This window comes from Rhipicephalus sanguineus, unplaced genomic scaffold (genome assembly GCF_013339695.2).
Source record: "Rhipicephalus sanguineus isolate Rsan-2018 unplaced genomic scaffold, BIME_Rsan_1.4 Seq900, whole genome shotgun sequence".
NCBI lineage: Eukaryota > Metazoa > Arthropoda > Arachnida > Ixodida > Ixodidae > Rhipicephalus > Rhipicephalus sanguineus.
The window spans coordinates 1-13,241 of record NW_023616249.1 but is presented as its reverse complement, the minus strand read 5'-3'; the positions used below and the strand labels follow the sequence as shown (position 1 = coordinate 13,241).

The 13,241-nt window shown below is 46.2% G+C and overlaps 1 protein-coding gene across 1 annotated transcript in view; it reads left to right on the top strand.

Moving 5' to 3' along the window:
- Nucleotides 1-11,805, top strand: part of LOC119378629 (chromatin-remodeling ATPase INO80-like) — a 37,142-nt gene extending 25,337 nt beyond the window's left edge. Inside the window, 12 exon segments of the mRNA XM_049411784.1 lie at nt 118-231; nt 3,572-3,667; nt 4,838-4,850; nt 4,853-5,002; nt 5,005-5,041; nt 5,784-5,868; nt 6,372-6,575; nt 7,299-7,466; nt 8,909-9,008; nt 9,562-9,651; nt 9,759-9,855; nt 11,703-11,805. Of these exon segments, the coding sequence (XP_049267741.1) occupies nt 118-231; nt 3,572-3,667; nt 4,838-4,850; nt 4,853-5,002; nt 5,005-5,041; nt 5,784-5,868; nt 6,372-6,575; nt 7,299-7,466; nt 8,909-9,008; nt 9,562-9,651; nt 9,759-9,855; nt 11,703-11,790 (1,242 nt within the window). The 3' untranslated portion in view covers nt 11,791-11,805.
- Nucleotides 11,806-13,241: the final 1,436 nt, after the last annotated feature.

Below are 13,241 nucleotides of genomic sequence, written 5' to 3'. Positions count from 1 at the left end.
GGCCACAAGCTCCCCTCTTAGTCCAGCCTTGCACCGCTAGTGCAAGCTGCCCGCATTTTTCATTGTGAAACCACCTGCCAAGTTAATTGACATCTCCCTCTTTGGTTACGTGAACAGGGCATGAACTGGTTGTACAGCCTCTACGACAAGGGCATAAACGGAATCCTTGCCGACGAAATGGGCCTCGGCAAGACTGTACAGACCATCGCCTTCCTGGCCGCACTGGCTGAGGTTAGTTCTCGCCCGTTTGCTGCAGTTCTTAGATTGCGCGAATACAGTCGACCCTCATTGTAGTGAATTATCAGATAAAAACGAAGTAGATATGCAAGATAGTTGCCTTTGCATTGTTTCTCTAGAGAATACTTCGGCTACGATAAAACGAAAAAGGTGGGACCAACACAGTATTGATCATAATGACTCAGATTTCTTGAAATGTTGGTTGTTACGATCAGTACCATCCTGCACGTGGCTCTAAACATGTACAGTGAACTCCCGTTAAGACGAACTCGGTTAAGACGAATTCTCGCTTATACCGAACAACACGGGACCATTTGTTTGGTTTCCCATAGACTCAATGCAAAAAAAATTCGCTTTAGACGAACCGCCCAACTGTACTCTTCTGTTAAGACGAACTTTCGCGGTGATCAACAACGCTAGCGATTCTGCGAAACGAACACTGCAGTCTTGGTGGGGCATTCAGGCGACCGAGAAAAAGCAAAAAAGGTGAAGAAAAGCGCTTCCTGGAGCAAAGACGCAAAGCAAATCGCGACGCGGAGGGCGCGAGATAAACAAAGAAGACCAGTCAGCGGATAAAGCCGGTATCCCCTCTCACCCCCAACCTGTGGGTGGGGGAGGTTTGGCTTTATCAGCAAAGAAAGCAACAAAAAGAGTGGGGGATTTACAACTTGGACCCCCAAGCCATTGCGTCCTTTTGTATTCCCCCCCCCCCCGTTCTTCCGGTTCCCAGCTGGAGTACAAAGGAGAACAGAAGAGCACAAGAGCTTGGGGCCCCTCCGTCTGTCGCAAGGGGAGTGGGAAAAAAGAAAAAAAAGAAAGCGACAACAGGAACAAAAATGGTCTGTGCATTACAATCGAGTACGAAACCGAAACCACGATCGCGGCGCACTCCCGTCAGAGGGGTCAGGTGCATTGTCATCGCCATCACACAATGGCGGCCGAGCACATGTATTTTGTGGTTAATAATTCGCGTTGGTTCGCGTTGTATCTGTTCCCAGTGAAGTGCAAATTGTGATGAGCCATTTTGATTATGGAAGCGCATGACAAAGGAAGGCTATTTTGAACAGCGAATATATCTGCGTCGCGTCTTTTTCGTGGCGGGGCTTGTGACCGTGAGTAGCCCGATGGGATGTCTTCAGCTGCACGTGGATCAGGAAAAGTTACTGCGGGCCGAAAACGGGAAAATATCCGGAAATCGAAGAAAACCTTGCAGACTTTCTTAAGCAACTCAGCGTATAATGACTTTGTCAAGGCAAACAGCACGCGACCGAGGTGTATCCAGAAGTGATCTTAGAGTCGGCAAAACAGGCTCACAGAAGAAAACGAACTGCCAGGACAATAAATTTTACATTCCTTGAAGGAAAATTGTGCTTGCCTCAATTTTTTCTAATCGTCAACATAGGAGCGTGTTACAGTTTTATCTAGAGCTGTGCGAATAGCAAAATTTTGGGTGCGAAGCGAATTCGAATAATAAAGATTGAGTGCGAATCGAATCGAATAATTTCGAATAATTTTCGAATATTTCTCAAACATTTTTCGAATAATTCGAAGTGAAATTACAGAAAATGTTGCAGTGAATCCTTAAGTATGTTCTTGTGAGATAGCAACATGAAAGTGTTTCTTTTTGCGAGGTTGATGAAGCGCTGGTGGGGTCATATTTCATAGTTGTCTTTCTTATCAAGAATGAGGCAATGTAGAGGCCGAATTGCATTTATGTACATGATTTGGTGCAACCAAGGTGTTGCCGACAACACTTTACACGTGATAGGCAGAGATTGCCATTTCCTCAGCCTCTCCTTCTCTTTCAACTTCTGTGAAGGCCAACTGATGTGGCAGACAAGGGTGTGCTCCCTTCAAGTCTGGAGTTCCAAATCTGCCTTGTAGACGTCGATATATAGAACATCTGAAATTTTGGATGCTAAAAAGCTTTGGCGTCCGATTTTTCAGACTTCCTGCCCAAATTTCAGGTCCAAAACAGCATTAATTGAGCCCCCAACTCTGCCACATCTTTCACCTCCATATTGGAACCAGCGTTTTCTTGAGTTAATACATTTGCGACCGTAGCGGAGCTTGAAAGGCAGCTTTACCGCAATACGGGGATGTGATGAGGTGAAGCATATTGAAAATCTAGGGACCACTTCCAAACGGACGTTGACTCTCTCTTGGCTAAATTCGACCGTAACGGACCTTGAAAGGCAGCTTTGCCGCAATACGAGAGTGTAATGAGGTGAAGCATATTGAAAATCTGAAGGGGTCACTTTCAATCGGACGTTGACCGCATTTGTCTTTGGGAAGTTCGAATAGTAAAATTTCAGTGCAAATCGAATCGAATAGCAAACACTATTCGAAAAATATTCGAAATTTCGAATATTCGCACACCCCTAGTTTTATCATTAAAATGTGGTAGCAAATATCTTCATGAGCATTTTTATTTTTGAACACGCGAAATCGGGTGCTCGTAAGATTCGTGTAAACACTCTGCTTGAAGGCATAGTTTTTATCTAGATGAGCCAAATAAATACTTTTTCTTGTCTTTTCGCCCCCATTGTAAGTCTACTCCTTTCAGTGTTTTCAAGTAACATATTTGGATGCACTTGGCACGTTAGCATCTCTCTTTTTGGGGGCACTTCTGATAAGCCGAACTCCTGATAAGACGAACAGATGACCGTGGTCCCTTCGAGTTCGTCTTAACGGGAGTCTACTGTATTGTGGTTGCGGAGATGCCAGATAGTCGCGAAAAAAAGAATGTTTTGGATTTGTGAAGAAGTTTTTTTTTTTTATCCGCAATGTGCAATATCACAGACAAAATTGACTTCGCACCAACTGCAACTTGTGACGCCAATTCCTCATAAAGTAGCCGGTGCCTAACTTACCTTGCTAAGTTTAGGACTCGATGATGTGCGAGTATCCGGCCCTAATATTCGTACAAATTCTCAAGCTAAAAGATTAGATGAAAATGTGCAGCAACAAATCATCAGTAAGTAACATTTGTATTTAAAATAAAGCCAGGAGTATTTTAGTTAGACTCGAAGCTGAATTTGTGTTGCACTTTGTAGAAATGCCCGACACCTAAAGGGTCAACTGGTGTCCATTAAAATTATAACATGGCATATTAATTACAAGATATAAAAGTATACAGACGAATATCCCAAAGTGCAAGACTGCAACAGTACTACAATGAACTCATTTTGTAATTGTAATTACGAATTACAATTTTTATTATGAATGTAGTTACCAGGTACCCAGTTACGGGTGCCTTGTAACTGGGTCGTGGTTTTGGTATGTTAGGCTCCGAATTTTGATGTAATTAATTTTGCGTGTGCACTGCCCACAGGTTCAGAACATCTGGGGTCCATTCCTAGTCATTGCCCCGGCGTCCACGTTGCACAATTGGCAGCAGGAACTGACCAAGTTTGTTCCCAGGTTCAGGGTAAGTGGAACAGTCAGCACTAGCTTGGTACGCTTCAAAAGGACACTAAAGTCAAGCAACGAATTCCTTTAGACTGACAAATTATTCTTCAAAACACTTTGCTGTCATTAACTTCCCCATTATGGGTGCATTAATAGAACAGAAAATGAGGGTCAAGGCTTCCTTTTTAAATTCTTGTGTGTTTTCTTGCTTACCATAGGTCTTCTTGCGCCAAGAGTTGTGCTTTTGGTATTGTGAAGGGCAGTTGACTAACACCATAAGAATTGTTTTCTTTAGTGCTCCTTTAACGTGGCAATGTTGGGAGCATGCGAATACCATACGAGAGGATCTCATTAAACTGGATCCTCGAGCGATTGTAAGAGGAAAAATGCAACATTATCGAATTGGGGAAAGGAGGATATGGGGTCGGGAGCTTGACGGTTGGGGCCCCAAGTCCAGGGCTCCACTAGCTTCGGCCACCAGCTGGACATGACCCAGAGGAGTCCTTCATCACCTGGGGTCCGAGCCGGCGAGTTGTGCCTCCGGTTGCTCCGGCGTGTTAGTTAAATATTATGCAGATTATGCCTGCTTAGTAGGCTTTCAATCTTTTTCGGTCCATTTTCCTATATCATTGCAGTAGTATGTGTTCATATGTCTTCGAGTTGATGAATTCGCCCTCGCTGCGCCAGTGGCTAGCATCCTGGTTAGCTCAATTGGTAGAGCGAGCCCCCCGAAAGACGTTGGTCCCGGGTTCGATCCCCGGACGAGGACGAATTTTTCGGCAACTAAGAGCTTCCTTTCTGAGAAGTCCGTATGGATGTCCTTGTGGCTAGCGCTACAAACGGGTGGTTGTCAGTGTTTCCTTTCTTAACAGAGAATCTCATGTGTCGAATGAGTGGAAGCATTTTGCTTTTTTGCCTTTCTATAATAAGTGCTAAACTGAAAGTGACCTTTTTGGCGATATCCCCAGTAGTGACCGTCTCAGAATATGGCCCCTGGTTTGACTTGTGTGTTTTTCTCACTTGTGCGTTTTTTCTCGTCGCAAACTCCTGTCAGTGTGTCATTGTCTCCTTTTTTATTTCATTACATTTGTGTCGTTTGCACTTTGACTTTCCCTCTATAAAAACATACCGGCTTGCGCGGCTATTTCACCAGAGTTTTAAAAAGAAGGCTGCTTTGTCATTGCGCCAGGTGGTGCCGTACTGGGCAACACGAGCGACCGGAAGGTGCTGCGCCAGTTCTGGAACGGCATGCACCAGCTGGGCGCGGAGCGGGCCTCGTTCCACGTGGTGGTCACCTCGTACCAGCTGGTGGTGCAGGACGTCAAGTACTTCCAGCGCATCCACTGGCAGTACATGTGCTTGATGAGGCACAGGCCATCAAGAGCACCTCCAGGTGAAATACCTTTTCTCACTTAATGGGCTCTCTCTCAGTACCGACACAAAATTTTAAAGGTGAGTTAACTTGTACGATCGGTCTGTCTGGGCACACGCGCATCATCTAGAATATATCAATGACGGATGTAGCTAAGAACATACTTAAAATCAGTATTAATGCGTGTGCAGCGTATCGAAGTACAATACACGAAATCCGCGGCATCGACATAAACTTGGCTTGAATGTAAACAGAGAAAAACCACCTATGTCACAAGTTCAGACTCGTGACTATGTTATGATTCACAACTGTATGGTTATGACTAGTTAGGATGCGTTGCAATGGCCGGGACACAGTCTGGGTTATGACTGCGTCTTTACCGTGACCACAAGTCGCGACTATGTGATTATGACTGTCCCAATGCATTGCAATGGTCGGGGACACAATCATGATTAGGACTGCATCCTTAACATGACCGTCTTAACTAACCACAAAAGTTTATCTCAACCACGAAGCAATTCATATTACCATATTTCATTTTTTTTACATGAGTCTATGGGACAACCAAACGAATGTCCTGCATTCTTCAGTATATCCTGAATTTGGCTTACAGGGCTTATCTAATGGGAGTTTGTGGTAAGGCACGCTGACGTTGGGTAAGACTCACAGCCACCACTTCGAAAAAAAAAAGGAAAAAACAGTGGTGGTGCCAATGGAAAAGCAGCCCTAGCCAATCATGGACTATTGTTATTCTGTGGCACAGTGTCCGGTGGAAGATCCTGCTGTCGTTCCACTGCCGCAACCGTCTACTCCTCACGGGTACACCGATCCAGAACACCATGGCCGAGGTCAGTAGCTTGCACTCGCGCTTTTTGTAACGTTAATGGACCAAGGTCAACCCTGCCTCTGTGCTGTGTAGTTACTCCTCTGTATGTGTAGAAACACTTCTAGACCTATGACCTATAGGTTACCTTCTAGACCTATAACCTATGACCTTATTGTTGTTCATGTCTATGATTGCATCTCTACTGCTACCATGTGTTCTCTACCGTGTTTTGCAGTTTGCAGTAAGTAAAGTAATGTTGAGCAGCCAGGACATTTACCAGTTCATGATTGGTAGTAAGTGTCTGTCGTCTGCTAAGCTTGACGACATGAGTATATTTCCCAGACACGGCGGTCGCGCTTTAATGAGGCTGAAATGGAAAAGCGTTTGTGCACTTTGATTTAGGTACTTGTTAGAGGAACTCTAGCTTGTCAAATTTAATCTAAAGTTTGTCCCACTACAGTGTGCCTCATAATTGTGGCATGGTTTTGGCGCGTAACAACTCCAGAAGTAAGTTTCTCAATGCAGCTGTGGGCGCTGCTCCACTTCATCATGCCAACGCTGTTCGACTCGCACGAGGAGTTCAACGAGTGGTTCTCGCGGGACATCGAGAGCCACGCCGAGAACAAGTCCACCATCGACGAGAAGCACCTGTCGCGCCTGCACATGATCCTCAAGCCCTTCATGCTGCGCCGCATCAAGAAGGACGTCGAGAACGAGCTCTCGGACAAGGTCAGTTCGGAGACCGGTGTTGCCTGTGCAGCGTCTTGTCGAGTGAGCGCAGGCCGTGTGGCACGCATGCGTTTGACCGGGCGCAATAATTTTCAGATCCCGGAAACCACGAAACAGTTAAGCTTTATAAGGATTTTACCAAAATACCTGCAGGCCGGAGGTGCAGTAATGCCTTGTTGAATTGTTCCTTTATGTTTTTCTGACACTGACACTCTGGAGTGCCAATAACACTCCAGACTTATTTCATGCAATTGCTATCTAATGTTAGGTTTCCCCCATATCGTGTTCTTTTTCTGGTGGCCCCCGAGAAACATACCAGTCTATTTTACTGTGTAGGTTACCTCCATCAGGAAGCTGTTCATGGTAATTTTAGTTCAGCTATATTTTCTTGCGTTTTTATTTCAAGTATTACGCCCATGTTGATCTCCTATGGTCTTTAATTTTGTGTAAGCTACTTTAATCTTCTGTGAAGATTTACAAAACATCATTGTCCCAGATTACGCCAAACAGGGTGTCAGCGGCTTCTGCATCGTTCAAGAAATGCCAATTTCATCGCAATTATTGTTCCAGGGTGGGCTGAGCAATAAGGTTGGTCACGCCGATATTGCTTCAGTTGACAGTTGAGGTTGCTCAGATGCTGTTGCCTCAGTGTTTACCACATCATCGATGCAGCGGTATTGAGACTGATGAAACTGATACCGCTCTTGTTTCCCGTCTTTGCAGATTGAGGTGCAGGTGTACTGCTGGCTGGCGCAGCGCCAGAAGGCCCTCTACCAGGGCCTCCGCAACAAGATCTCCATCGAGGACCTGATGCAGTCGTCGGGCGCCGCCTCCTCTCAGGCGCAGTCGGCCACCTCCTCGCTCATGAACCTCGTCATGCAGTTCCGAAAGGTAGACGAGAACATTGTCGCCTGCCATGATGCTGCAGTTGACGATGTGCAAAAGCCTAAGTTGGCTTTCCTGCAAGGGTTTCCTCTAACCGAAAATTCTCGTTCACAGACCACTTCTCTCACTCTTTCTGGCCCCCCCCCCTCCCCATTCTAATGAATGCATGCAAACACCACAAACGCTTTCTGAAAAAAAAAAAAGAAAAAAGACTATGGTGCACAGTCACAGTAAAGCTGTGACTATACACCATAGTCGCCTAGTGCAGCATAGTCACCATACTCTACTACGATGGCTTTACTATGGGGAACGTTGGTATAGTGAGTTGAAACCTCAGTGCTATCCCGGGGAAACGTTGCGACGTTTTGCAGTTGTGGCAGCGTGCATTGCGCTTGCGTTGCGCTTCAATGGCCCAATCGTCGTCAGTCGTATTCACCCGCCGGCGGCAACGGTCGCACCAATGCTTTTGCTCACATCGGTTCTCGAGGTGGGCGAGCCGCTCTTCTTCCGCGTGGAAGTCACAGCTATTCGATGCGGTGGAACTCAAAGCACTGGCAGCAAATGTGGCGGCACGTTCTGGGGCAGTGGCTCTACGTCGTTTTCGTGCCAAGTCACGCTCCTGTACGCGTTCGCACTCCTTCAATTGCCGCTCTTCCTCCAAGTGAACGTCACGCATCCGTTCCCCAAGGGCAACTGCTCATAACGGCGCTAGTGCTGTCTATGTGTCACGAGACAAAGAGGCACAGTGATTGGCGAGGAGTGCCACTGCCAAGTATCGCGACACTTGTGAAAGAGGCGGTGGCGAGGGGCGAGAATTGTTGTTCTACATGTCGTCTTGTCCCACAGATGTGATCTGCCAGAACTTAGCCATAGACAGCTTCATTGTAGAAGTACTACAGGATAGTCATGCCCATAGGTTGGCGTAAAAAGTGGAGCTCACTTAGACTCACTCAAATAATGTATTTTCCGCTTAGGGCTCACTCGGACTCAGACTCACCAAAGCTTTCCTAAACCGGACTCACACGGAGTCAGACTCACCAAAATTTTTCCCCACCGGACTCACTCGGACTCAGACTCACTAAAATATTCCTCAACTGAACTCACTCAGATTAAGACTCACAGCTCGATCTGAGTCTGACTGAGTATGAGTGAGTTTGCCGACCTATGGTCATGCCTCCCCAGCCTATGTATGGTGATTGGGGAAGCAGTCATTGGGGGGGGGGGGCACTTTTACTGGGATGGGGTGAGGGAAAAGCACGAAGAGTGAGAAAAATGTGGTCTGTGAAGGAGATTCTGGCTAGGAAAAAAAAAGAGCTTGCAAGGAAGCAGACTTGCAGACTTTTTCAAATTGTCGATCGAAGAGAGGGGAAGGAGAGATCAGAAATTAGCGCTGCACTGACTGTTTTTTTTTTTTTTTTCGTGTTAACGGAGAGATTTGATGTTTGCAGGTCTGCAACCATCCTGACCTGTTCGAGAGGAGAGAGGTCCGGTCCCCGTACCACATGAAGGGCTCCACATTCGAGCTGTCTCGATTTCTGTTCTCTCAAGGTAAGTTGATGGGGCTGAAGCATCCCACAAGTCTCTACAAAAGTATCGAATACAGGGTGAGATGGTATTATATAACAAAGCCGAAACTGAGCTCTTGTCATCTGCTCTCGCCTCTGTCCCTTGTTTCTTGCTCTCTTCAGCCTAATTGTGGTGTCACATGGTTGTGACGGTGAGAAAGCAGGATGCAGTTGGTAAAGATGAAACGCTTTATTGAGTGAACTTGTGTCCAGTAGAAGAAAGACTCAAAGTACAAGCAGCACTCGCTGTACAATGACGACTGCGAGCAGGGACGTCAGGCATCAACTACACTTAAACCTCGTTATAACAAAGTCGCACTTGAAACGAAAATAACTTCGCTATATCCGGAAATTCGTTATAAGTGTATATTCGAACCACTGTGTCTATTACCAAGGCTCTTTTTCATTTACTTCGTTATAACCGATAATTCGTTATATCCATTATATGGGTGAAGCCAGATCACGCCAGAAATGAAGGAATAAGTGCACGTGGCAATAGTGTCACTTGGTCACATGCGTGATGCTCACTTGCGCAGGTGTCCTGAGTGGCTGGAACGATCACCACAGCCGGTGGTGGCCCAATGTCTTCCACCCGAGCCACGTACACCACTCCATCTTCAAGCAGGGTGAGTGCGTGGCACGGAGGAACGTGCACCGCGTGCGGCAGTGGCACCATGATGTCGAGACTAACACAGGCCATCCACTGTTTTCTTTATTTCCTTGCGTTTCTCAGCAGAGGGACGGCCCGCGAGCGGCTTCTCGTTCTGCCGGTTTGTCGGCCTGTCCCCCGCAGAACTTGCCAAGGTCATGCTGTGTAGCCTGCTGGAGAGGTGCGTGCAGTTGCCACTTCGCTTGCTTGCCGCTTTCTCGTCCTTATATTTGTTTACCTAGTGATCATGTTATGGGTGCTTGCCTGCCTTGCTTGATCTGTCACCTCCTGTACAGTGCATACAGTAGCGTGTAAATTGTATAAAATTTTCTAACTGTTGTGTTGAGCGCTGTCAAGTTGTTCTTGACTCCTGTCAAAACCCATGGGCATATGAATGCCGCTGTGATCAATTTAAATTAACTTCTTTAAAGGGACAGGGAACAAAAGTATAAAAAAAAAGAGAGGAAAGCACCCAAATTGCACTCCGGAGACGCGATTATTCTAATACAGTAAAACCTCGGTAATTTGTACTCGGTTAATTGGGAATCCCGGATAATTTGTATTATTTGCGCAGTCCCAAATTTTTACATGTAAATTTAACCGGATAATTGGTGCGGCCAGTCTGCGACTTCCCAGTTAATTGGCACACTTGGCCGCGACTTCCAAGATATGCAAAGGGTGTTGCGAATCTCGGAGGCTGTAACTAAAACATGCAATTTTTTTTTTTTTATGTACGGATCTAGAAGGCCATGTTTTTTTTACCGGAAATGCGTCGTAGACGCCATGTTTTAGCAATTGCCAGGCGGCGATGCGTGCGGTTGCGATCATGATCATCATCATCTCAACAGCGATGTTAGCCACTCTAGCGAAGTGAATGTTTTGTGGAGTCTTTGTGCCATTTGGATGTCGGCTGGCGAGCATTGTGCGATTCGGTGCGACTGCTCCATTTGTCTCCTGTCTCCACTTGAGTGTCTTCCCTGTGAATTAGTTGATTGAGGTGTGCTTGGAAGGAAGATGCCGAAGTACAAGAGCTTGTCCCTGCACGAAAAGGTGTGCTTAATTGAAGAGGCCAGCAAGTCGACGGCGTCGAAAACGAGAAGAGGCAACCTCCGCTGAGTTTGCTGTCACCGCTGTCACTTGCCCGTTTGATGAAGAAGGGGAGACTCTCTGCGCTCGATATGAGGCTTTGCACGCGGACGAGGAGTGCACTCCAATCGGATTCTCCGAGTACGCAAATGTCGAGTGCACAGTGCAGACGTGTTACGCCGACATCGACAGCGAGATAGCTGCGAGATCGACCGATTCGGCCTCTAATGTTGACAGCGATGACGAGCCCTCCCGAGCACCCCCTTTGGCGGATGTCATCGATGCCTTGAGTGTTGTGCGCAGCTTCGTCGAGTGCAACGGCGGCGAGGCTGAGATGCTGCGCCTCATTGACAGGCTGGAAAATATGACTTTCAGTGCTGGGAACTACCGAACGCGTCAGTCACGCATGGAGGAATTTTTCTCCAAGTAGGCTGATTTGCCACAATAAAGGTGTGACTTCCGTACATCACGTTTTCTGGCTGATTTCTTTGATTTCGCGTTGTTTCGGATAATTGGGAATCCCGCTTAATTGGGATATTTTTCTCGGTCCCGAGGCCTTCGAATTAACGAGGTTTTACTGTATGCTGTGTTTATTTTGCATAGCTTTGAATAGATGACTGTATTTCAGGAAGTGCATGAGCAAGTTGTCTCCATTCTGTCTCATTCCTGTCATTGAGTTGCCTACCAAATTTTTATCAATTTGCAGCTATGCGAGGGCTTACGAACTGCCTAACAAACCATCAATAGTGAATCTTGTCACGGAGCTCTGCCAAACGCAACTTTTAGCTGTCACAGCTTCGACAGGTATGGCTCGTGGCATGTGCAGTTTTTTGCAAAATAAACGCATTTGATGCAATCTCTGGATGCACCTATGGTTAGGTAGGGCTGTTTGCAAATGCTAGGCGATTGAAGACCGCTATCCTGGATTGATGTGTCCTGCAGGTTTCTAGCCATCGTGAAAGAACTCAAGGAGGCACAGCGAAGGCATCACTGCTATGTCTGGCACAGGGATGACAAGGACTCCAGGTGAGGTCTTTGTTTTCTAAATGCAAATGCGTGAGAACTTCTATGCAGACTCAACAAGAAAACTGTCCGCCGCTCAGTCACGTAAGACGATCATCGCTGTAAAGAACTGATTGTAGAGAACGAAAGAAGTTTGCTTGGCAGGGCTGGTGTTGAACCCAGGCCTCCATGCTTCAAAGGCAAGTGTCTCAACCACCAGGCTAAACGCCCATGCGTTGGGCCTACATAAGCATTTAAGAAAACCACATGCAACTCGACCATATGACCACTGGCTTCAGCAAAACTTTCAACTTATTGCCTCAGAATTCCTCTGGTGCAGGGCTGAAATTTCATTATATTGAAATCACAGAAAAACATGCTTCGCTATATTGAGATTCAAGATGCATGGTGTTCTATGAACGCGAAGTTGTGAAATACTTCGTTATATCGAGATTTAATTCTTACAAAGCTTGAGTGAAATTCTTTCCAGGTGAATACAGGAGTGTCTGGTGAAATATTAATTATGGACCTTCTTTAATTATCCATCCGTGACTGCCCAGCCCAAGATAATGCCTTCTGCCAGTGAGCGTTATGAATGCAGTGTCTTGGGTAGTCCGAGAGAGGGATGTATATAACCACATAAGCAGAGTTGGCTGTTTTTCCAGTGCAGTAATTCCATCGCATCTAATTTGCATTGTCGAAGCAATAAAATCATCTCTTTCTATGCCATAATTATAGTTAATAGGGCTCTGCAACACCTTTCCTAGTAGCCATGGAATGGCTTTACTAAAGGAACTTATTGCCTCACGAACCGAACAGTGCAAAAATTTTTAGGATCCGTCCAGGACGAGTGGAGTTACAAAGATTTGTCGCACGCTGCAGTTGCTTTCTCTATTCCCTCGTTCGGACGAAAGCACTGGAAGCTAAGCTGGGAGGAGTGGCATGCGGGAAGAAGGTACATTGCGCACGCCTCATGACCTTGAGCAGTTTTTCCTTTTTTTTCTTCAAACGCGTGGCGCACTTTCAATGCGATCGTGCGCACGGGCAAGTGACGGCTTCTCGCGGTGGCCGCAGTAACTACCGAGTCCACCATGTTCAAATAAGCCAATGATGTGGTCAGTGGCAGTGACTCCGTAAGTGTCATTTTGCTGAGAGAAGAGGAAGTGCTTTTTAGCTGACTGAGAATTTATTGTAAATCCCAAGCCGCGTGCTACGCTATCATGTTTGGCTCGCGTGTTCTCGGGAGCCTCGACTACCGATCGGCAGCGTTTTCTGACCATGCTGAAAAAGTGTTGCAGGGCCCTTTAAATGCTGAAAAACAGCTATTGTTCATTGTACTCTATATATGTCAACTGCTGTAACCTATTATTTAGGTATAGTTTGTAAATGAGGCCTCATTGCTGCCTTTGACTTAGGGACCTCCTCTTCTGTATTAACATCCTCTAATCTTTTTAATCATCTGAATAATACTGATTCCGT